Raw genomic sequence first — 23,302 nt, forward strand, 5'->3', positions numbered from 1 at the left:
GTGTGTGTGTGTGTACCACAGTTTATCCATTCATCCATCAATAGACACTGAGGTTGTTTCATTGTAAATAATGCTGCCGTGAACATGGGAGTGCAGCTACCACCCTGAATTAGTGCTTCCATTTTCTTTGGATAAATACTCAGCAGTGGAGCCGTTGGACTATATGGTAGTTCTACTTTTAATGTTTTGAGGAACCTCCCAGCTGTTTTCCATGGTGGCTGCACCAGTTTCCATTCCCACCAGCAGCGTAGGAGGGGCCCCTTTCTCCACAGCCTCCCTGCACTATTATTTGCTGTCTCTCCCGCAGCAGCCACCCTGGCAGGCGCGAGGTGGTACCTCGCTGTGCTTTCACTTGCATCTCCCTAACAGGTAGGGGAGCTGGCATCTTTTCTCGTGCCTGTCGGCCAGCTGTAGGCCTTCCTGGGGAAAATGTCTATTTGGGGCCTCTGCCCATTTTTTAATCGGGTTGTTTATTTTGTTGTTGTTGAGTTGTATGAGTTCTTCATATATTTTGAACTTGGCTTCCTTGTCATCTATGTGAACTGAATGACACCAAAGAGCCTCTGTTTGAGCCATGGGACTGCAAGTCTTCATTGCCCCACAGAGCAGCCAGCACTTTTATGACTTTCTGCCGGAAACCTGTCGGCCTTTCTAGGACACTGGGCAGCATGGGGCTGCCCCTGGGCTGGGTGGGGAGTGGGGAGGAGGAGGTGGGGCCCTGTACCAGCGCCTGTCTTTGCCCTCCCAGCTGACTCTCACAGCACCTTTCTGCAAGGGTTGGAGATACTCAGCTTACAGGTGACTGTCAGTCTGAGCCCTGGCATACCTGCTGCCACCTGTGGCACCAACGTGGCCCTCCCGCCTGAGCAAGGGCTCACCTAATACCTGGCAAACATGCAAACTCCCTGGCCCACCCCAAACCCACAGCACCTGCCTCTCTGGAGGGATACCAGGGGGCCTCCATCTCCACCCCTTCCCCAGCAATTCTCAGACACATGGGGGTCCTCTTATGGTTTCCGGTCCTATAAATGTCCCAGGGTCAGGTCTTAGCAAGGCAGATCAGGGTGACGGAGAGGTTCTAGGGCCAAGTAGGCAAGCGTAGCATGTGGCTTCCCCACCCTGATTTGTAGGGGCTTGTCCCCCAGCCCCACACAGACATGTCACCCATTGAAGCTAAGTAAATCTGCGTGGCTACAGTGCCACCCACTGGCCAAAAGCCGGAAAGGCAAGTGCTAAATAAGCCTGGCAAGAAAGAGGGGCCAGCCTCTGGGCGGCTTCTGGAATTCTCCAAGCTCTGCTTGCAAGACCCAAAGCAGAATTAAACCAGCTGTTTTTGTGGAAGAGTGGTTAAATTATGGCATGGATATGGCTGCACACAGGTGATACTCCTATACATTAATATTTTAAAATGGAAATGCTGCTTGTTTCTCGTGTCTTTACCCATCTGAGCCTTAGATGGACCCTAACCTTTTTATGGCTACAAAGGCATCTCTTCATTTGCAGTATTTGTGGAGCCAGGCACTGCGCCTGGTGCCTGCCCCTGGCCTGGGTTCTGGCTGGGGGAAACAGATGATCAGTAAGTACACAGGGTGGTAGGTGCTCTGAGGAGGGCAGTGTGGGGTGTGGGTCAACTTCAGATGAGGGGGCTGACACCTGAATGATGAGGTGTCAGGCAGGAGGTGTGGGGGGTGTGGGCACCCCAGGCAGAGGGGAGGGGAGGGCAACCCCAAGAGAAGCTGGAGATTCGATACACCCAGCTGGGGAGCACACAGCACAGGCCAGGACTCAGGCGGCTCCAAGTTGACTATTAGCTGCTGTTTCCTGAGACCTAGCCCACCCCAGGCATTCCATAAAGACTCGTGTGACCCAGAAATTCCAAACACAGAATAACAAATGTTTTGCACTCAGCATGAGGATCTCTGAGCTGTGGGCATCTCTGGCTCCCAGGGCCTCAGATGTGCCCATAACTCCCTGCCTCGGGGCTTAAAGTAGGAGCCCTACTCAGGAAGCAGCCATGAGGGTTCTGATTAGCATCAACCCCAAGAAGCATCCGCTGCCACGTTCCCAAGGGTGGCCCGCATCACACTGGGTGCAGGTGACTGGAAAACCAGGGCCTGGGCTCCTGAGGAGCCCCAGGGCTTGAAGCCAGGACAGCAGCTTCAGAAGCAGAGCCAGGGAGAACAGGTTTGAGCTCTGGGCTCAGATCTCAGCTCTGCCACTTACTAGCCCTTGACCTTGTCTCTTTACAAAACACAGACTGCCTGCCTGCGACTGCCACCAGGATTCAGGGGATGGTATGTGGAGAGGAGCAGGGGGCCATCCCTCTCTCACAGAAACATAGGGATCAGGGTCCAGAAAGGGTTAACTCTTGCAACTCTTATTATTTGAGTTGCGCCTGCCCCTGCACCGACCCAGGGCTCCTCAGCTGATGCCAGCTCAGAGAATGCAGCTCTGTAAACTTTGGGAAGCCCACATGACTATTGCAGGCCTCTGTTTCCTCACCTGCGAAGTGGGGTTAAGAAGATTCCCCAGATAAGGAAGGTCAAGTACACAATGTGGCCACTGGCACATCGTAAGTGCGCATTCAACAGGGGATCTCCATAGACGACCACTCCAGACATGTACTTCCAACAACCAGCAGATGGTTAATGGGAGGCCAGTGCGTCCAGGCCTTGGTCCAAATCCTGAGCATCCAGTGGGGAAGCAACATGCAAAAGTACCTGCCCCAGCAGGGCTTACACTCTAGTGGGGGAAGCAGCCCAAAAATAAGTGAGCAAAATGGCAGCGTGCCAGGAGCAACAGTGCTATGGACAAGAGCTGGGAGCGGTGAGGGAGCTGGTCCTCAGGGAAGGCCAGGGATGGTACTGGCACAGAGACTGGAAGGAGGGGAGAGCCAAGTACATCTCTGGGGGAAGAGCAGCCCAGGCAGGGGGAAGGGCCAGTGCAAAGGTCCTGTGGCAGGAATGTCTGTGTGGCCAGAGAGCGTGTTGCGGGCAGGGAGTAGGAGCCACTGGCGCAGAGTAGTGTGCCCTGACTTCATACTGAATGGGTCTCTGGCTGCTGCTGGAGAGCAGACCAGGGGGATGGGACGGGCAGGGAGGCCTGCTAGAAAGCTGTTTAGGCAATTCAGGCAGGAATTGACAGCAGCTCAGCAGTGAAGCTGGTGTGCAGTGCTCAGATCTGGAACTATCCAGGAGGTGAAGCCAACAGGACTGGAAGCCAATATCCACAGGTGTGAGAGGAAGAGGAGGGGTGAACGGAGGCTCCAGGTTTTGAGCCTGAGTAACTGGAGGCTGCAGGGGTCATTTGCTGAGCAGAGGGAGACCGTGGGAGAAGCAGCCTGGGAGCAAGTCCCGAGTGTCTTTTGGGCCCATCCAGGTTGAGGGGCTGATTGAGTGTCCAGGTGGAGTCAGCCAAGAGGCCTCAGCTGGAGATGGAAACTCGGGGCTATGCTGTGGTACTAAAGCCACAGACTGGATGAGACCATCAAGGGTGTGTGGATGGGGGTGCCCTCTGCCCCGCCCAGAGCCCCAGAAAAGCCACGCAGAGGCCAGCATCAGCCCCCTGGAGCTGTCTGGGGCTCACACCCACCCTCCTGAGACTGGGATTCCAGATCCCTATCCTGGGACCACCAGCCCAGAGACATCTTCCAGCCAACATGTCAAACCTGCATCCCAGGCTCACTCTGGGGAAAGAATGAGGAGGAGCTGGGGCTCAAAGAACAGGTCCGACGCCCTGACCACCCACCTGTCTCCCCACATGGCCTCGGGCAAGTATTCTACCTCTCTGTGCCTCAGTTTCCTCCTGCGTGCTGTGGGGGTAATAAAAAGCACCTCTAGCTCTAAGGGGTGTCATGAGGAGTACACAGGCCAAATACGTCAAAGCTTTGCAAATCCCTAGCTAGGTGGGTACTAAACCCCGGGGTTACCTAGGGCACCAGCACCCACGTGGCTTCCCAAGCCTCTCCCCCTCACTCCCCAGTCAGAGGGCTTTTTCTTCCCAATGTCCAGCCTCTTTTGCTAGGCCTGCCTTAGACCCTCACTTGCCTCTCTCTGGGAGGGTCTATCAGGGGCTGGGCCCCCACCCCAGCCCCAGCCCCAGCCCCTTGGGCTCAGGGCCATCTTCATCATGGCCACCAGAGGGCGCTCTCTGAATGTGGCCAAACTTGCCCCGGAACTTCAAGGGCACCAAATAAATTCACACTTCTAGAGCCCAACCCATTCCCATTCCTCCTGGGCCCCGCAGGCCCAGGTCCACCCCCCCCCCAACACACACACACCGGTTTGGCTCATTCTTACGCATACACACGTGCACACAGAGTCTACGCTGATGTGGAATCTCCCTTCTCTCAGCCCAGACGATAGTGACCCAGCAGGTGGCTAGCAGAGGCCCACAGGCACCCAGAGGCCGCAGGCTTTCCTTCTGTGCCTGAACCAAGCTGGCAGCCACAGCATGAGACAGACCCCTTCCAACAGCACCTGGGGGGGGGGCTTCTCAGAGAATGTCGGATCCCACGGGGCTGGGGCCCCAGGCTGCCCTGAAGTCCTAAAACCACAAGCCTGGCCCTGTCTTGGCAGTGGGCAGAGAGCATGCACCATCATAGGGGCACCTGCTGGGCCCCACCACCAGGAAGCCACCAGACTTGCCCACGGACACTGGGCCCAGGCGGTCTGCCACCAGCCAGCCACACAGGCTTCGTTAGGGTGGGGCCCTCGCGGGAGTGGGGCAGCCAAGACTCTTCCGGAACAAAGGGGGAGGGCTGAAAAGGCAGCTGTCAGCTGGCTCTCAGCTCATTTTCTGGAGGTCCTCACCCCTCCTCGCTGACCCCCAAACCAAGTGTCAATCCAAGGGGGTCCCTTGTCCAGGGCTGATTGGGTTGGAGCCTCCAGAAGCCCCCAGGGCCCAAGGACAAGGGAGGGAAAGGCTCTAGGCCTGGGCTCCATCCAAACTCCTTTCCTGACCCATCAGTGGTGTGCGCTGCTGGAGCCCGGAATCTTCCACGTGGCCCCGGCCAGGCTAGGGGAAGGGTCTCAGGATGCTCACCCCGTTCTGGCTGTTACAGTGCCGGGTGCTGATGATGGCCCCCGCCTCCTCGATCATCTTCAGGATGGTTCCTCCGTGGACGTTGCCGGCCACGTTGGCGTCGTCTGGTCGCATGATCCTAGGTGAGGAGAGAGAAGCCGCAGGCTAAAGTCTCAGCAAGGACAGCGCTCATAACAGTGGCAGCCGGGGGGAGAAGCTCCTCCAAAGGGCTCGGTGGCTCACAAAGGACAAAGAGCTTCCCGCCTGTCTGCTCAGGGTGGGGTGCTGATCCCACAGGCCAGACAAGGGGCCACAGGGCCACAGAAAGAAGGAGGGCAGAGAGGCAGACCTCCCCGCCCTGGGGCTGCAGGCACCCAGCCCGCCAGTGGGAGAACCACCCCCCAACCTGGCCGGGAAGGGGTGATGACAGGGACCTTCCGCAAGGTCGTGAGAGTGGCAACAAGGCAGCCTGGTTGTGAGATGCCCAATGCGCTTGCCCCCCACCCCGCCCCTGGCTCCCAGGACCACCCACAGCCAGAACAGATGAACCGGCACAAGGAGCCAGGCTGTCACCCCTTGGAAAATGGACGAATTCCCAGGATCACCACCTCCATCAGGAGTCCTAGAGGAGCTGGCCTCATGAGGCCATGGATGTTCTGAGAACTGGAAACGAGTTACTGCTTTGAGACCTCGGTCAGCAGGTGAATGCCCGCTTGCCGCCTGCCCCTGTATTCCGAGAGGGCACCCGGCAGGGCTGACTCCCTGGGAGCTCTCCAAGGTCAGGAAGGGCTGAAATGCCACCCCAGCTCCCCAAGAGGAAAAACCACACCCTTGCCGTGGCACCGGGGAAGCTCTATGAAATCCCTGGAATCCCAACAAACCGGCTTTGTATTCCTACCCCGGGCAACCCCAGCCGAGTCTGGCACTTTCCCAGACACCCGTCTGGCTGACAAAATCTGCCTGCCCCAGCCTCAGGCCTGGAGACTGCGGCCAGGCGTGAGCTCGTGAGCAGGTCCTGGGAGCCGAGCATCACCTGGGCCCATCTGGCCTGTTCAGCCCGTGGCCAGCTCTGGGCCACAGAGCTCCACTCCCTCCAGGCCTGGCTCCTTTCAGGCTCGAGGGCTAAGCCGGTCAGTCTCAGGTGTTTCCTGGCTCCCAGTCCACTAGCTGGGCGACCTGAGCCAGCTGCCCAAACACGCATTGCCCCACTTCCTTGTCTGCAGAACAGGCACAACAGCTCCACGGCATCTGACTGTGGGAAGACTGAGCCCCACAAGGTGATGCAGCTGACAAGCCGGCCGCCATGCCTGGCACACACGGGGAAGTGAATGGTCACCAGCAGGTCCTCCCTCTGCTGTAAGCAGTCAGCCAACTGACGGCAGCAAGGTTGGAAGCTCCAAGAAAGAGCCTTAAGATGCCATTTTCTGGAGCAAATGAGCACTGACATTCTGGGGTGACTGACAGCTGTCTGTACCTGCTGCCCATCCCCAAACGTCACCCCTCCATCCTGGGGGGCATTCAGGCCCCCTGCTTCTCACACACATCACTGGCTCAGGGGGCCACAGTCCCCCCAGCAGTGGCCAGAGGAACCCCTAGAGCATAGCAAAGAAGTTTCACTTGGCTTCTCAAAAGTTCATTTAAAATATTTTTAATCAACTCAAACATAAGACCCAAAGCCATAAAATTCCTAGGAGAAAACATGGCGTAAGCTCCCTGACATTGGCCTTAGTGATGATTTTTTGGATTTGACATCAAAAAGAAAGGTGGCAGAGGCAAAAATAAACAAGTGGGACCTCATCAAACTAAAAAGCTTTTACACACCTAAGGAAACCATCAGGAGAACGAAAAGATAACCCACTGAATGGGAGAAAACATTTGTAAGTCACATAACTGATAAAGGGTTAATATCCAACGTGCATAAAAAACTCATCCAACTCAATAGCAAAAAACCCCAAACAATCCAATTTTAAAATGGGCAGAGGATCTGAACAGACATTCTTACAAACAAGACATACCGATGGCTAACAGGTACACGGGAAAATGCTCAACATTACCAGCCATCAGGGAAACGCAAACCTAAACCGCGAGGATATACGGCCTCACACCTGCCAGGATGGTTATTATCGAAGAGACAAGAAACAACAAGTGTGGGCGAGGAAGTGAGGGAAAGGGAGCCCTCAGGCACGGTCGGTGAGAACGTAGATTGGTACAGCCGATGTGGAAACCAGCATGAAGAGTCCTCAAAAAATTAAGACTGGAACTACCACACGATCCAGCAATCTCACTTCTAGGTATTTATTCGAAGGAAACGAAATCACTACGCTGAAGAGATATCTGTACCCCCATGTTCACTGCAGCACTATTTACAGCAGCCAAGGCAGAAACAACCACTGACGGATGAGTGGATAAAGAAGATGTGGTCTACATACAAACACACACATATATACGTACTATATATATATATAATTCAGCCAGAAAAGAGAAGGAAGTACTGCCATTTGCAACAACATGGATCGACTCTGAAGGCATTATGCTAAATAAGTCAGACAGAGAAAGGCAAACACTAGATCATCTCACTTATATGTGGAATCTAAAAAGCCCAAACTCTTAGATACAGAAAACAGACTGGTGGTTCCCGAAGTGCAGAGGGTGGGGGGTGGGGTTTGAAATGGGTGAAGGGGACAAAAGGTACAAACTTCCAGTTACAAAATAAATAAATCATGGGGATGCAATGTAATGTACAGCGTGGTTACTAAAGTTAACAATGGTATATTATATATTTGAAAGTTGCAAAAAGAGTAGACCTTAAAAGTTCTCATCAGATAAAAACCAAAGTTCTCATCACAAGAAAAAAAATTGTAACTATGTAAGGTAATGGATGTTCATGAAACTTACTGTTTCACATCATTTCACAATACACACATATATCAAATCAACATGCTGCACACCTGAAGCCAATACAATGTCGTATGTCAATCACACATCAAAAAAACTGAAAAAATAAAATTAAAAAGAATGTTTTGAGTTTTAAAAATTCGAGCTTGTACTATTTTTTTGAAGTTTGAGTTAAGAGGTAGCCAATTCAAATAACAAAACTACTGTATCAAACTCTTTCCTTTGTATTTCTGCATGCAGGCTGGTGCTCCCATGGGCACAGGTAGGGGATGCTCTGATGGGGCAGGGGCTGAGGGTGGATGCAGACAAGTGAGGACCGAAACACCACGCAGCCTTTCCTAGGAGTACCAGAGCCTGCCTCCGGGGAAGCCTGATTTACTTCTGTGGGCTTCGCTTTCTCTGACTGTAAAGCGGGGCTGTACATGCCAGAGTGGCCGAGAGTGATGCAGGGCCAGGGCTGGGGAGAGAAGGGCAGACAGAGGGCCCCAGGACAGGGAGGAAGTGCTTACATCCGGCGGGGCACTGAAGAAGGGACCGATAAGGAGGCAGCCTTTGAGACGGGAGAACAGGGCACAGCGCCTGGGGCCTGAGGCAGGTCTGGAGTGACCCTGCAACATTGGGGGTCCCCAGGGACCCCGCACCATCAACATCGCACCGCCCCAGGGTCCTGGGCAAATTACACCCACACAACCCAAGGGTGCACAGCCTGAGCAAGAGGGTCAATGTTCTCCAAGATGCCCTGTTAGATGAAAAACAGCAAAGCGCAGGATGATGGGCACCAGGTGGCTACCCCTGCAGGCCCAAGGCAGACCAGCTAGGGGGAGATACGGGAACCCGGAGGCTTCCACTGCCCAGGAGAAGGGAGCTGGTGGCTGGAGTGGGAGGGAAACTTCACTGAGATGCCTCCGTGCCTTTTGAATTGAAGGCCATGTCAACCTGCACAAATAAATCAATAGTCTTTAAAATTTCTTCTAAGCACAGCTTGAACATGGGTCCTCAGCACGGCCTTCCCTGAACTCACCACGTCAGGGCCACCATCCTCCAGCCTGGCTGGCACCTGGTCCCCAGCCCACCCTCTCTGCTGGGCAACACTGTGCCCTGACCGGGGCAGAAGAGAGGCAGGGGAACAGAGAGGGAGATGCCATGCCAGGAACAGAGAGGACGGGCAAAGGACCACCTGGGAGGCTGGAGGAGCCATCCCTGTTCCCCACTGTGTTCTGGGTGCCCTGAGGACCGGGCCTGTCCCTCCGCTCTTCAGGGTACCCCCAAAGCCGAGCCAGTGCAGGTGCCAAACAGAGCCTTTGTACTGGGTTGAACTGTCCCCCAAAAAGATCAGTTCAACCCCTGACCCCCAGGACCTATGAATGTGTCCTTATTTGGAAACAGGGTCTTTGGAAATGTAATCAAGTTACGTTGAGGTTAATAGGGTAATAGGGCCTTATTCCAATGACCCATGTCCTTAGAGGAAGAGGGAAATTTGTACACACACAGGGGAGAGGCCACATGACAATGGAGGCAGAGATGGGAGTGATTTTCTACAAACCAAGAAACACAGGAACTGCCAGCAGTCCCCAGACTGGAAGGGACAAGGAAGGACCCTCCCCTGGAGCCTTCAGAGGCAGCGTAGCCCTGAGGCTCCTAGGTTTGGGGCTTCCGGCCTCTAGACTGTGAAAACATGCCCTTCCGTTGTTTTAAGATATCTAGTTTGTGGCCATTTGTTACAGTGACCCCAGGAGACTCAGACAGGCTGTGCCCCTGCAGCCCTTGCCCAGGGGGCCCCAGCTCCACCCCCAGAAAGCAGCAGTTAGGTGGCAAGGGTGAGCCCCACGGCCTGCACCCAGCTCAGTCCCTGCTTCCTGCACCCTGCCAGCCCAGGCCAGCACCTCCACCCCCACAGCCTTGGTGGAAGCTCCAGAGGGGGCTGACCTGTGCCTGCTCCCCTCCCCCTCCCCCGCCCCCTGCATGAGGCCAGCATCTCTGACTTGGACACGAAAATGTCAGTGCTAAATTTAAAACACTGCTGCGTGAGTTCCATGGTAACTGGGGGGGCTGTTTCTTTCACCCAACAGTGAAAGCAGAAATATCTCAAGTAGAAAGTGGCAGCGCCAAGCACAGCCAGGTTTCCAGCACTGATTAAGTCCCTTTGGGGACTTAAGGCAGAACCAGCCAGGGACCAGGTGGGCCCTGCAGGACAGACAGCTCTAAGGACGCTTCATAGATTGTGCCAGAAGCTCCTTGGATCTGTTCCTTCTGAACTGGGCTCAAACCAGATAGGCAACGTCAGGTCAGGAAGTGGATTTCCAACAGACGCCACCACTTCCCTAGGAGCTGCAGGTGGCAATCAAGGCGGTGCCCTGGCAGGAGCATCGCAGAGGCAGGAGCCTGAAGGCAGGTCAGGGAGGGAAGAGGAGGAGCAGGGGCTGCCACCCCTGGTGAGAAAGGAGCTGCGGGCTGGCCTGGGGCAGGCACAGGCCGGGAGGACTATGTGGGCTGGGGGACCAGTTCACACTGGGCAGCCTCGCCCGTGGGGCCTTGAAGGCCAGGGTCAGGCACATACCCCACCTGTCTATGGGGGACTCTGCCCAACAGAAGCCCAAGATGCACTGCTCATTCTCTCCAACTTGCTGCTTAAGAAGATTCTAGCAAAATTCCTTTAACCCCCAAAGACCCTACCACATCCCTCAGATGAGGCAGAGTAGAGAAGCTAGGCCAGGAAAAAGTCCCTGGGCCCCTCCCAGGCCCCAAATCAGGGCAGGGGAAGGAGCCGGCGCAGAAGACCGCCGACCAGCTGCGCTGATCCCAGGAACCCAGAGCACCCTGAGCTGAGCAGACAGGAAGCTGAGCAGAGCTCGACCCAACTGCAGAAAACCCACAGGCAGGAGAGCGCAAAGCCCAGCTGCCTGGCTCTTCCAGGCACCCATGATCTGTCCCTGCTGGGAGCCCAGGTAGTCACTTCTGCCCCAGCTTCAGTTAATCACCTAACGTCCAAGGTCAGCAAGAACTGGGCCAGGCATGGGTGTCCCTGGCCACGTGAGGCCAGCCAGCCTGCTGGACACACAGGCTGAGACCCCTCTACCATCTGACCCCTTCAGAGTGTCACCAGACAGACCATCCGCCGCAGTGGCCCCCACATGGGGGTCCCAGGATGGGTGCTACCTGCTCAGCTGAGAAGCCATGTTGGCTGGGATGTCCCAGGTCCAGAGAGAGCCAGAGGGCCAGGGCGTAGCTGCAGCCGAGTCACCAGTCCTCCCCCACCACAAAGACCGTCCCAACGCCTGGGCTGGTGAGGCGCACACTGGCTTCCTCAGCTACCCAGTCTAACCAGGAAGGGGCCACTTCACCAATCTGACAAGTCTACCAAAAGCCAGTTGTCATAGAAACTTCGTTTTGTATATAACAACAGTGGAGAAGATCTTTGAGACCTTCTACTACAGTGCCATGAGACCAAGAAGGCACAGGTGCCATCTCTGAGCAGCCCCCAGGAGACCAGCGGGGTAGGGGGGCAACAGCCCATCCCAGGCGGCTCCGGGCTCTCGACAAAAGCCAGCCCAGCCCTTGACCCAGAGCTTCCTGAAAACCAGGCGCCAGAGAGGTCATGAGCCACAGCGAGTGAGCCTCACAGTGAGAGTCCCTGCCAGAAGCAGAGCCCTGCACCCAGCTCCGAGGAGCTGGCATCTGAAACCTGTCTCCCAGACCAGCCCCCGCCCCCACCCCCGAGAGGCAGGGGCTGGAGAACCATTGGAAGGGAACAGGTAGCGGGTGCAGCCGGCTCCACCAGCCTCAGCTCTCCTCCAGCCGGCACCCCTGCCCCCACCACCGCCAGACCTTCCTCCCCACCTCTCAGGTGTGAAGGTGGCCAGGACAGCCGCCGGGTGCCCTCAGGCCTCCCCTTCCCCAGGGAGGACCCACAGGTCTACCTTCTCCCCACCACTAGGTCTGGGGGAGGAAGGCCAACCATCTGGGTGGCCCTGGTGCAGGTGAGATGGCCCTGGCCCCGGGAACGGAGGCTGGACGTGCCGTGATATGGCCGAGCCCCAGCGCCACCCCAATGCAGGGCCGCGGTCCCAGGATCCTGCCGCCCCATCCACCAGGCCCCTTCTACTGGCAGCTCAAGCAAGGCGGCGCTCGGCTCTGCTCAGGGCCTAGAGCCGGGCAGCGGAGGGAGGGGCCCAGCGGGCACACCCAGAACGTCCACCTGCAGGGGAAGTCAGGGCTGAGCCTGGGCCGAGAACCTTCCCTAAGCCTCCCCCATCCACACAGCCTGCCGGGGTCCTGGCCAGGGCGGCAGCTCTCCCTCAGCCCTTTGGCTGCTCCCACAGCATTTCTGCCAGTGGCCCCACAGACTATTCCTGCAGGGCAGGCCGGGCCGTCTGCTCACTGCTGTGCCCCGTGCCAGGCACAGGGCAGAGAGCTGGGGATTGTCAAACAGGACAGTGAGGAGCCTGGGAGAGGCAGAGCGGACAGAGGCTCCCCTACCTGCCCCAGGGCCCTGGGTCCCCTCAGGTCAGCGGGATGCTTAGGACCTGGATACACCGGCCAGCAGCCAGCCCCTCCTCCTGCCCTCCCTGCCCAGAGAAACCTGGGCTCGCTCCCCTCTCCCAGACCAAGAGGCCAACGTGCTGCTTCCACAGACCACCTAGGACGCAGACCACCATAGTGGGTTCTGGGTGCCCCCAAGAAGGCCCATGCTGGGCCTGACCCAAGTCCATCGCTCACCTTCAGGTCAGAGAAGAGGCTCCAAGGCCACGGGACACCCACTCCAGCCACCAAGCATCCAAGAGCCACGTGTCTGGAAGTCTCAGGTCCTCTCACCCAGGCACACAGACCAGGGTCTCCCCCAGACACCCTTACCCCAGCATCCCACAGTTTTCTCACAGCTCCCAACTCACAGCTTGGCCTTTTCCCTAAGACAGGCCTCATCAGCGCCCTTCCTGAAGACCTTCAGGGGCACACCTCGCCGGAGCAAAAGCATGTTCTCTGGAATCTCCACCGGTCCCTCCCGAAGCCACAAATGGGACTCAGAGAGGGGTCCTCGGCCCTGAAGCTGCGCCCTTTGGACTTGGCCCAGTCCCCACATACAGGCATCGCTGCCTCTCTAAGCAACCCAGGCTTCTCTCTCTGCTTGGCATGCTGGGCACAGCACTCTCCCCAGATAGGGGGCAGCTCCCCAAGAAGCACCCCATCACTCCCAGAGCTGCATTTTCTGTGACCTTTCCAAATCCCTTAAAATCACAAGAAATTGGAGTAGACAGAGATGTTGGAAATTACCCGGTTCAAGCCCCAGCTTCTGCCTGTGAGGAAAGCAGGAAGTGGGGTGAGGAAGCTTGCCCCAGGCCCACGTCAGTCAGAACCAGAGGGCACCAGCGCTGCTGCCCCAGGAAGGCGGGCAGGCCAGAGGGAGAGGCACACTGTGAAGACCAGCTGACTGTCCTTTCCATCCCGAGCCCAACCGGGTGCCACAGTGAACCTGACCAGAATCACTGTCATACACACAAGAGAACCAGTGTGCCCCACCAGGTTCTTTCTGAGTTACAGAGATCGCATTACAACACTACAAGATGGGCTTAAAGATGAAACAGTCGTCAGTGAAGCAAATGGAGAACACTGAAATCAACCTGCACCCGGATAAAATTTTCTATACAATAAGTCAACCAACGGAGGGGCGAGGATTTACACACCATACGATGCTGAAAGCAGGTCAGAAGACGCAGAAAAATGAACCAAAAGTCCATGGCTGAGAAATGCTTTTAAACAAACTAGCCACAGAAGTGAAGACCGAAATGAAGCATGCTTAGAGGGAAGACATCTTTCAGCTCTGGGGAAGGATCCACTAAATGACAAGCAGGATCAATTACCCAAAACCTGGATACAGAGTCACAACCTAAACCGATGGAACTTAAGAGTGAAAAATAAAAATTAGAGAAAAACAGAATGCGGGGAGTGCAGAATCTGCAAGAGATGACACAAAGCTGACTACCTGAAACTCTGCCTGCAGCTCAATCAAACCAGTCAGGACTGTGCCAGGCCTCCTCCAACGCCGGCTCCAGCCAGTAACAGGCCTTTCCCCAAAGAGGAATCACTTGTTGTCAGATAGTTCAGCCTTATGAGTAAACAATTTGGGAGCTAAACAACCATGGGGGGCTATTTTCCATCTAGTAAATTAACTAAGAACCGTTTTAAATGATAAAACCAAGGGGGCAGGGAATAGCTCAGTGGTAGAGTGTGTTCCTAGCATGCACAAGGTCCTGGGTTCAATCCCCAGTACCTCCATTATAAATGAATAAACAAACAAACAAACAAACCTAATCCTTCCCCCCAAACAAACAAATGAATAGAATTTTTAAAATTATAAAACCAAATGTCTGGAAGGGTTCACAACATGATTCATAAGAGCCAAAAGGTAGGAACAACCCAGCCGTCCACCGTGCATGGATGGATAAATAAAATGTGGTCCATCCATGCAACGGGCCATTTAACCATGAAAAGGAATGAAGTACTGAAACATGGAAACGTGGATGAATCCTGAAAACATGATGCTGAAAGAAGCCAGACACACAAAAGACCACACAGTGTATGATTCCATTTGTATAGACTATTCAGAAGAGGCAAACCCATAGAGAAGGTAGACTGGTGATTGCTGGGGCAGGGGAGGGGGCGGGGAGCGACTGCTCATGGGCACGGGCTTTATTTCTTGGTGATGAAAATGCCCCGGAACTAGACAGTTGGGGTGGCTGCACAACCATGCACACTCCAAAAGAGCAAGTGAACTTTATAGTAAGTGAATCATATCACAACAAAGCTGTTCAAAAAAACGAAACAACTAGATGTCCAAAGCTGTGGGAAACAGGCCCACCCCTCCCAGCTCCTGAGCTCACAGTGTGGCCGCGAGCCCTCAGATCGCTCACTCTCATCCAGGAAAGGGCTCCCATAATTAAGCCCAAAGAAAATCACACACAGCTAGACACAGGGGCCTACAGCTGCAAGGCTTCTCTACTCAGTGAACAAAGCAGAACTAGCCAGGAGGCTGGGAACATCCTCCGAACGTGCAGGAGGCTGTGTTTGGTATACTTTGCGGGGAAATAGCTACTATGTTTTTCAGATTCCAAAGTCATCTGGAAACTGAAAAAGATCAAGAGAAGGCAGGACCTCTTCCCTCCATGTGCCCCACACCTGCCCAGGAAGCCAGGGCTACACCTGAGTCAGCAAGGACCAGCAGCAAGGGGAGAGGCAAGAAGTGAGAGAGGCGGGCACCAGAGCTCAAAGGATCGATCCGCCCAACTGACGGGAGGGCACCCAGGAGAGAGAGAGCAAGGGGGGCTCTCAATCACTTTCCTTAGAAGTGGAGGCCACCTTCCTCCCACAGAAGCCCACCTCCCCCAGCCCAAGGAAGCTGGGAGGGGCAGAGACTTATACCTGGATGACTCAAGAACTCTCAATGATAAGAAAACCTAAGACCCAATTTTTTTAAATGGGCAACAGACTTGAACAGACATGTCACCAAACAAGTTATGTCAGTGGCATATATATGTATGAAAAGATGCTCAATGTTGTTAGACATTAGGAAACTGCAAAGTAAATCCAGAATGAGATCCTCTGCACACCTGAGACGGCTAGAACTGAGAAGACTGACTGTACTGAGAGCTGCCTTGGGCGTGGAGGGAAAGGAGCTCCCCAGCGCAGCCGCCAGAGAGGCGCGCTGGCACAAGCACCTAGGAAGGCAGTCAGGCAGTTTCCTAAACTCTTTTTTAATATTTTTGATTGAGTTATAGTCATTTTACAATGTTGTAAACATTTACGATGTTGTGTTAAATTCCAGTGCAGAGCACCATTTTTCAGTTATATATGAACATACATATATTCATTGTCACATTTTTTTCGCTGTGATCTTGTTAAACAGTTGAACCTACACCTAACATACCACCTGACGTCCTCCGAGTACTAACCCATATATACCAACGAAAGCATATGTCCCCACAGAGACTTGCAGACGAATGCTCGCAGCAGTGCTCCCTGGAACAGCCAAACACTGGAAACAACCCAAATGCCCATCCACAGATGAACAGACGGACAAACCGTGTATGGCCGTGCAACGGAACGCTACTTGGCAATAAAAGGAGTGGAACGCCGATACTCACAACAGCATGGATGAATCTCAAAATGATCATATTGAGTGAAAGAGGAGAGGGCTCCTACTGTGTGCATCCATTTCTGTACAATTCTAGAAGATGCAAACTCATCTATGGCAACAGTGGATCAGCAGCTGCCTGGGGAGGGGAGGAGGAGGGAGGGGTCACCAAGACCAGAAGGAACTCTTAAGACTATGGATGTGCTCATTACCTTGATTACAGTGGCATCTTTCAGATCTGGGGAAAGGTGCATCCATGTGTCAAATGTTATTGAATTACTCACTTTGAATATGTGCAGTTATAGAAATTATACCTCAATAATATAAATAAATACCCCTCACACCCACCCCACAGTTGCCGAGTAGAGAATCACATGTTAGTGGCAAATGCCTTGGGATTCTACTTAGTCACCGACTCTAGGAGGGTTTAGTGGAACTCTACCCATTTCTCCAAGAGCGTCTCAGCTGGCAGCTCCATGGCCATAGCCCTGAGAAGGCGGGAGGAAGGTGGCCAGACTGCCCCAGGAGCTCCAGGTATGGCCTCACTAAAAGCCTGGCTCAGTACATCAGGCCCCACCAAGGTACTGATCCAGGCCCCTCTCAGCCCACAGGACTGGCACTGAAGCCCTGAGGGCAGAAGAGCAGGCTCCGAGGACTTCTCCGGAGTAACTGAGGATACTGGCCAGTGGGCCACATGGCCACACTGTATCTCAGCGTGAAGGGGCTCTCAGACTTCCTTGAGTGCTGAGGAGGATGCCCCTGAAGACACTGGCCCTGGCAGCCGGTGGAGAGAATCTGGACTTGACCCCGAAGGAGCCAAGAAGAAAGCAAGAGTGACTCTCTCAGCCTTGAGCACCCTGGCCCCACCCAACATCCTGGGCACCAAACAGCCCATCCTGCCAGGCATCCCCTGCAGACCCTGCTGGGACATGCCCCCCCCGAGAGGCAGCACGGAAATGCCAAGGGTGAGCTGGCCCGGGGCTGTGATCTGGGCTCGAGCGGTGGCTCTGCCACACTACCATGTGCCCCCAGGTCGGCCTCTGCCCCAGTGGGTCTGTTCCTTCCCCTGTAACCTGGAGGGTCGATGCAGAGCTGTGAGTTGCCCAAAGCTGTGACGCCCTACGCTGTCTCCTAGGCTCCCGTGGCCTAGGAGAAGGCGGGTAGACCGAGCTCCTGGATCGGGCCCACTGAAGGACCTAGTGAGACACTGCTGAGAGAAGGGAGACAACCATAGACTAGGAGCAAACATTTACAGAACTCACACCTGATAAAGGACTTGTGTCCAGTAACCAATAGCCCAGTGTGAAAATGAGCAGAAGATCTGAGCACACACCTCGTGGAAGGAGGCGCACAGATGGAAGACGCTCAGCGCCACGTCGCTAGGGGGCTGCACGCCCAAACAGTGAGAGCCCCCGCGCCCCCACCCAAACGGCCGGCCGAGACCCCGACCACGAAGACACCAGCACTGCCGAGGACGCGGGGCGGCGGGGACTCTCACCCCCTGCCGTGGGAGCGCAGCGGCAGCCACTTTGGAAGGCGGCCTGGCAACTTCCTATAAAACTACCTAAAGGTGTCCTTAAATTAATTCTCTTCTATACTCTATTAACTATATAAAAATAAGTGTAAAAACTTAGGTTCATGGAAGCAACTAAAAACAAAATCAAGTCAAAAACACCATCATTGGTGTGGCTGAAACAAAACCACTGCTATGTTTCTGATGACACGGGCCACTTAGGCAAGCTTGGGGCTGGTAAGAGCCTTGCTTATACAACAAGGTGGGACCAGCCTGCCATTAAAGGAAGCACAGAACAGCAGTCAACTCAGGTCCAGTTTCTTGAGACACCAAAGAGCAGCAAAACCAACTTAGCTGCTAAAGCTCTGAGTTGCAACACCCGTGCACCTGTCCCCCTGCTTCAGGGCTCAGTGTCCAGATCGGCAACACTGTCACGGGGAGCAAAAAGCAGCTCCAGAAGTTCTGAGACTTGATCTCTGCCCACCCACCCAAATGAAATTAAGTTATTTTCCCAGTTTTTAAAAAAAAAAAAAAAGATCTGAGTTCCAAACAGAAGCCTAAAGTTCTGGTCACAGATTACAATGTGGGAGGTTGTGGGGCGCTGTCCCCACCACCAAGCGGTTCTCTGGTATCAGCTGGGCACCCTACAAATCAACTCAATTCTGACTCTCCACATGGAGACTGCATGAGACTCCGCAGGTCCAGGGCTCCGTCCCCAAGACTGACCCCCGCCCCCAGCTTCAGACGCCAGGCACAAGTCCAGGTGCTTCTGACCAGTGCTTCTGACCCACCAGCTACAGGGGGTTTGATTAGCTAATTTGGTGGCTCACAGAACTCAGGAAACCCATTTACTCACAAAGGATATTAAAGGTTATGAATCAACAGCCAGATGAAGAGACAGGCAGGGTGGAGGCATGTGGGAGGGGCAGGAAGTTTCCATGCCCTGAACCTCCATGGGCTTCCCAACCCACAACCCCTCTGAACCTCATCCTTTTGGGTTTTTATGGAGGCTCCATGACATAAACACAATAGATCAAATTACTAGTTGTTGATTAAATCATTGATTCAATCTCCACCACCCCCTCCCCGGAGGTCAGGGGGCTGGGATGGAAACTTCTAAACCAACAGTCACATGCTTGGTTCCCCTGGCCACGAGCCCCGATCCTTGAGTACTTTCTAAAAGTCACCTCATTAACATAAACTTGGTTGAAAAGGGTGCATTATGAATATTAAGACACCTTTATCACTCTCATCACTTAGGAAATTCCAAGAGTTTTAATTAGACTGTGCCAGAAACAGGGATGAAGATCAAATACATATTTCTTATTGTGAATCACAGTACCACAGTTATACCTGAATGAATGCAGCACCAGAACAGCAAAGAAACTGAAAATGATGGCCACTCGCCCCTGCTCGTCCTGATCAGTTACAAGGCTAAGGTTGCCACCTGCCAAGTCCAAAAGGTCATGAAATACTTAGCTGGCTCAGGAAGAGGCTGGAATTCAAAGCCTGGACTTGGTACAGGGATAGAGGGGCAGCGACCACCTCCAGCATGCCCCCTGCCAGTGGCCAGGGTGTGCCAGGACAGGCCAGGACTGGGGTGGGGGGACCAGATACCCACTCCCACATTTTTCAGCCCCCGTTCCTTGGGTGACAGCAAAGCACACACAGTGGGAGCCCTTCGGGGACCCACGGGACAAATTCCATGGGGGCGGGAATTGTAAGCTGCTCCTCCCAGACCCCATGGTGGGCCTTAGGGCACATGCCCAGTGAGAACACTGGCCTGGCCTTCCCAGCATCAGGGGACTCACCTTCCCCTAGGCACCTGAGGTTCTGAGAAGCTCTCGGCCCTATGCTGAGTTTAGGAGATAAACCACACCTCAGGTCTGGGGTAGGGCTGAAAGTTACAACCCTCTAATCATGCCTGGGTCATTCCCCACCCTGAAGCTATCTCAGATTCCCCAGGCACCTTCATCTCCTTTAGCATATAAAAAACACTCTAGCCCAGGTTTTTCCAAAGGTTTTAGCAGCTGTCAGGAGAACAGAAGACACTCTCTACCACTCAGGAAATTTGAGAGGTTTGGAGCTCATGCTACTGTACATAAAATAGACAAACAGCAAAGGACCTACTGTATAGCACAGGGGGCTGTATTCAATTATTTCATATGGAATAACATATGACAGAAAAGAATCTGGAAATAAATATATACGTATGTATGTGTATAACTGAATCGATTTGCTGTACACCTGAAACTAACATTGTAAATCAACTACACTTCAATAAAAAAAATTTTTTTTATACGAACACACAAACACTTGTGCAGGGATGTTCATAGTAACATTGAGCTTAATAGCCAAAAAGGTAGACACACTGAAACGTGAACTGATGGCCAGATAAACCAGTGGTACGCATCCACACGGCAGACTGTCGTGACAGAGGCACCAACATGCGTGACAGCAAGGAAGAACCTTGAAAACACGATGCTGAGGGAAAGAAGCCAGACACAAAGACCGCATTGCATGGCTGTCACATCCAGAATCAGCAGCTTTATAGAGAAAGAAAACGGATTAGGAGGAAGGGGTAGAAATGGCTGAAGAGCACAGGGGTTTCTTTTTGAGGTCGTGGAAATGTTCTAAACTGACAGTGGTGATGCCACACAACTCTGAACATATAAACCCCCTAAAATGTACACTTTAGTGGGTGAATGAATGGGATGTGAAGTACAGCTCAACAAAGCTGGTACAAAAGCCTGGGCACCCGCCCACTGAACAAGGGTTCTGTAAAGCTCACTGTGTGGCTGAGGATTAGCCAATCACACCAGCACAAGCCTGCAAGTCCAAAAATCACAGCTCACCCTCCCCCGCCCAGGGGAGCGCAGACACCCACGACCTGCCGGGGGTGACCTGCCAGCCAGGCAGCTGGCATGCAGGGTGAACTGATCTCCATGCTTGCCTCAAGCTCCCAAAGCCCACCACCTTCACAAAGCTGAGTGGGGGTCCCTGGGGGAAGAACATGCCAGCTCTCTACCAAGGACGAACACAGAGGTGGGCACGCTCAATCCAACAAAATACGAGGCTCACAAACACCCGGTACCCACTGCCCACTCCAATTCATTTCCAAGAAGTCTTGCGTCACAAGGCCTCCCAGGCTGGACGCCAAGGGCACGGAGCCCCGAGGCGTCTCGTCCTCCTCCTACCTTGTAGCGACACAGGGATGAGATGGCAGATCAGACCTGGTGCCAACAGCCCGGATGGAAGCCCAGCATCTCTCCCTTGGCCCCTTGGAGATCCTGAGCCCCAGACACACCCGGGCACTGACTGGCCTTCCGGGAGCACCCTGCCCACTGAGCTCACAGAGGCGGAGAGCCCATGCGAGCAGCCTCATCCTGCAGCAAGCTGGCCAGGCCGGTTACTGGCACGGGGCTTAGCAGCCTCCTCTCCGTCCGTCTCCTCTGGGCCCTCCCGTCTGCCCAGGAACGCAGCGAATCTCCAACTCCTGGGGGCCTCCCTCAGGGACCGCCCCTCCTCTCATCAGCCAGCAGTCTCCCGCTGGCCCCATCGTGCCAGGAATTCACCACTCAGCCTGAAGTCACCCACCCTGGCTCTTTCATAAGCAAATGAGGGATGGAGGCAGGAACTGGTGCAGCCAGGGGCGGGGTGGGACTGGAGCAACACCCACCCAGACCACCAATCAGGCCGGACCAGAATCAGCCCCACCAGGGCTGGAGGGGCCTCTGCACTGCAGGTGTCAGGAGGGCTGGGAGACTGCCAACTAGCACAAGGGTCCTGGGACAGCAGGGCAGCTGAGGAAATGAGACGCAAGCACACAGCGGAAGGCTGCTGGAGGGTTGCCAGCCCCACGTCAGACCGTAGCTCTCAGGTTCCCAGCGGAACGCTGAGGAAGACGCAGATTTCTGGGCCCCGACCTGCCCCCGCCCCCTGCCAAGATGCAGAGGCAGGACTCAGGAGACTGTTTTCCTTTTTATTCTTTATCTGGGAAACGCCTACCAGAGCAGGGAGGAGAAGGAAATGAGTCTCCAAGTCCCCACCAAACAGGCTCTGGCTCCCTTCTGCTCTACCCACTCACCGACTCCAGGTGAGTTGGAAACAAATTTGAGGGCACATCCTGGCATCCGTAAATGTTCCCTCGAAAAGAAAGACTCCGTTTAAAAACAGAACCACAAAACAATTCACCTAAATATTAATAAAATACAAAGATATCTAAAATATAAATATAAGATAAATTCCTTAATATATTTTTTTCTAATTGTCTTTATTCAACAATCCACGAATCAGGCAGCATCCCACCAAGCAAGTAGGAGGGAGCTTCCCTTAAATCATTAAATATCAAGCGAGTGTTCGGGTTTCCTCCACAATGTCTTAAATGTTTTGAAATCTGCATTTGTGAACTGTTTTCATAATTGCCCAAAGCTGTTAAGAATTCAGATGTCCACTCTGATGAGGAGATAAACCAACCATGCATGTAACAAAAACCACTGGTTAACTGCAAGGAAAGAATCTCTCTCACACACACACACACACACACACACACACACACACACACAAACATGAGTGAAACTCAGGATCGCTGTGCTGAGTATATGGCTCCATCTATGAGAAATTCAAGGAAAGGTGAAACTATAATGATATAAAGCAGATCTGTTTGCCAGGGGCTGGAGCTGGAAGGAAACTGACCGCACAGGTGCAGGAACGAACGTCTTGGGGTGATGAAATGTTCTATGTCACAATTATCGTGGTCATTACACAAATGTTCACATTTGTCAAATCAGTGAACTATACATTAAAAACAGGTGCATTTTATGATATGTACATTATACCTCAATAAGGTTGTTTTTATTTTTATTGTTTTTTCAATAAGGTTGTTTTTTAAAAAGTATAACTACAATATAATTAGCTTGCCTTAAAAAAAAAAAAAACTAGACATCCAGCAAGGCTCTCATTCAGATTCGATGGAGAAAACAGAAACTTCACAGATAAACAAAAGCTAAAAGAATTCAGCAACACCAAACCAGCTTTACAACAAATGCTAAAGCAACTTCTCTAGTCGTCAAACCATAAGAAAAGAGAACAAAAAGATGAAAGAAGAAAAAAAAAACGACCTACAAAAGATTGCTTTGGCAGTTCGGGGTGTTTTATGGTTCCATGTAAATTTTGGAATGGTTTGTTCTAGTTCTGTGAAGGATGCTGTGGGTATTTTGACAGGGGTTGCACTGGATGTGCGGATTGCTTCGGGTAGTGTGGCCATTTTGATAATGCTGATTCTTCCAGTCCAAGAGCACAAGGTATCTTGTATCATCTCCGATTTCCTTCATCAGTGTTTTTCCGTTTTCAGAGTATAGGTAACATCCTTGATTAAGTTTATTTCTAGGCATTTGGTTGTTTTTGACGCAATGGAAATGCTTGTGCCAGTTATAAAATTCTGGTTTTTGACCTGAAAAAAGTGAATGAAGGGCCGCAAATAGCAAAATATCCTTCTTTTTTATGGGTGAGTTGCGTTCCACTGCATATATATGCTACATCTTTTTTATCCATTCATCCATTGATGTGCACTTAGGATGCTTCCATATCTTGGCAATTATAAAAAACGTTGCTGTTAATAGCGGGGATGTATGTGTCTTTTTGAATTAATGTTTTTTGTTTTTCTCTGATGTATGCTCAGGAGTGGAATTGCTGGGCCATGTGGTGATTCTATTTTTAGGTTTTTGAGAAACCTCCATGTTTTCCGC

The 23,302-nt window shown here is 53.1% G+C and overlaps 1 protein-coding gene across 5 annotated transcripts in view; it reads right to left on the reverse strand.

Moving 5' to 3' along the window:
* The window catches only part of ACOT7 (acyl-CoA thioesterase 7), a 90,576-nt gene that overhangs the window by 62,749 nt on the left and 4,525 nt on the right, over window positions 1–23,302 (reverse strand). For 2 of the 5 annotated variants that reach the window (XM_032495067.1, XM_032495066.1), the window contains exons 1-2: window positions 20,753–21,172; window positions 5,044–5,161 (exon numbers count right to left, since the gene is read on the reverse strand). In XM_032495067.1, the coding sequence (XP_032350958.1) occupies window positions 5,044–5,161; window positions 20,753–20,940 (306 nt within the window). In that variant the 5' untranslated portion in view covers window positions 20,941–21,172. Of the gene's footprint in view, window positions 1–5,043; window positions 5,162–11,073; window positions 11,171–20,752; window positions 21,173–23,302 lie in introns of those variants that run through there. The other 3 variants (XM_014553436.2, XM_032495065.1, XM_032495064.1) reach the window with 3 other exon arrangements.

Source organism: Camelus ferus, chromosome 13 (assembly GCF_009834535.1).
Source record: "Camelus ferus isolate YT-003-E chromosome 13, BCGSAC_Cfer_1.0, whole genome shotgun sequence".
NCBI classification, from domain to species: domain Eukaryota; kingdom Metazoa; phylum Chordata; class Mammalia; order Artiodactyla; family Camelidae; genus Camelus; species Camelus ferus.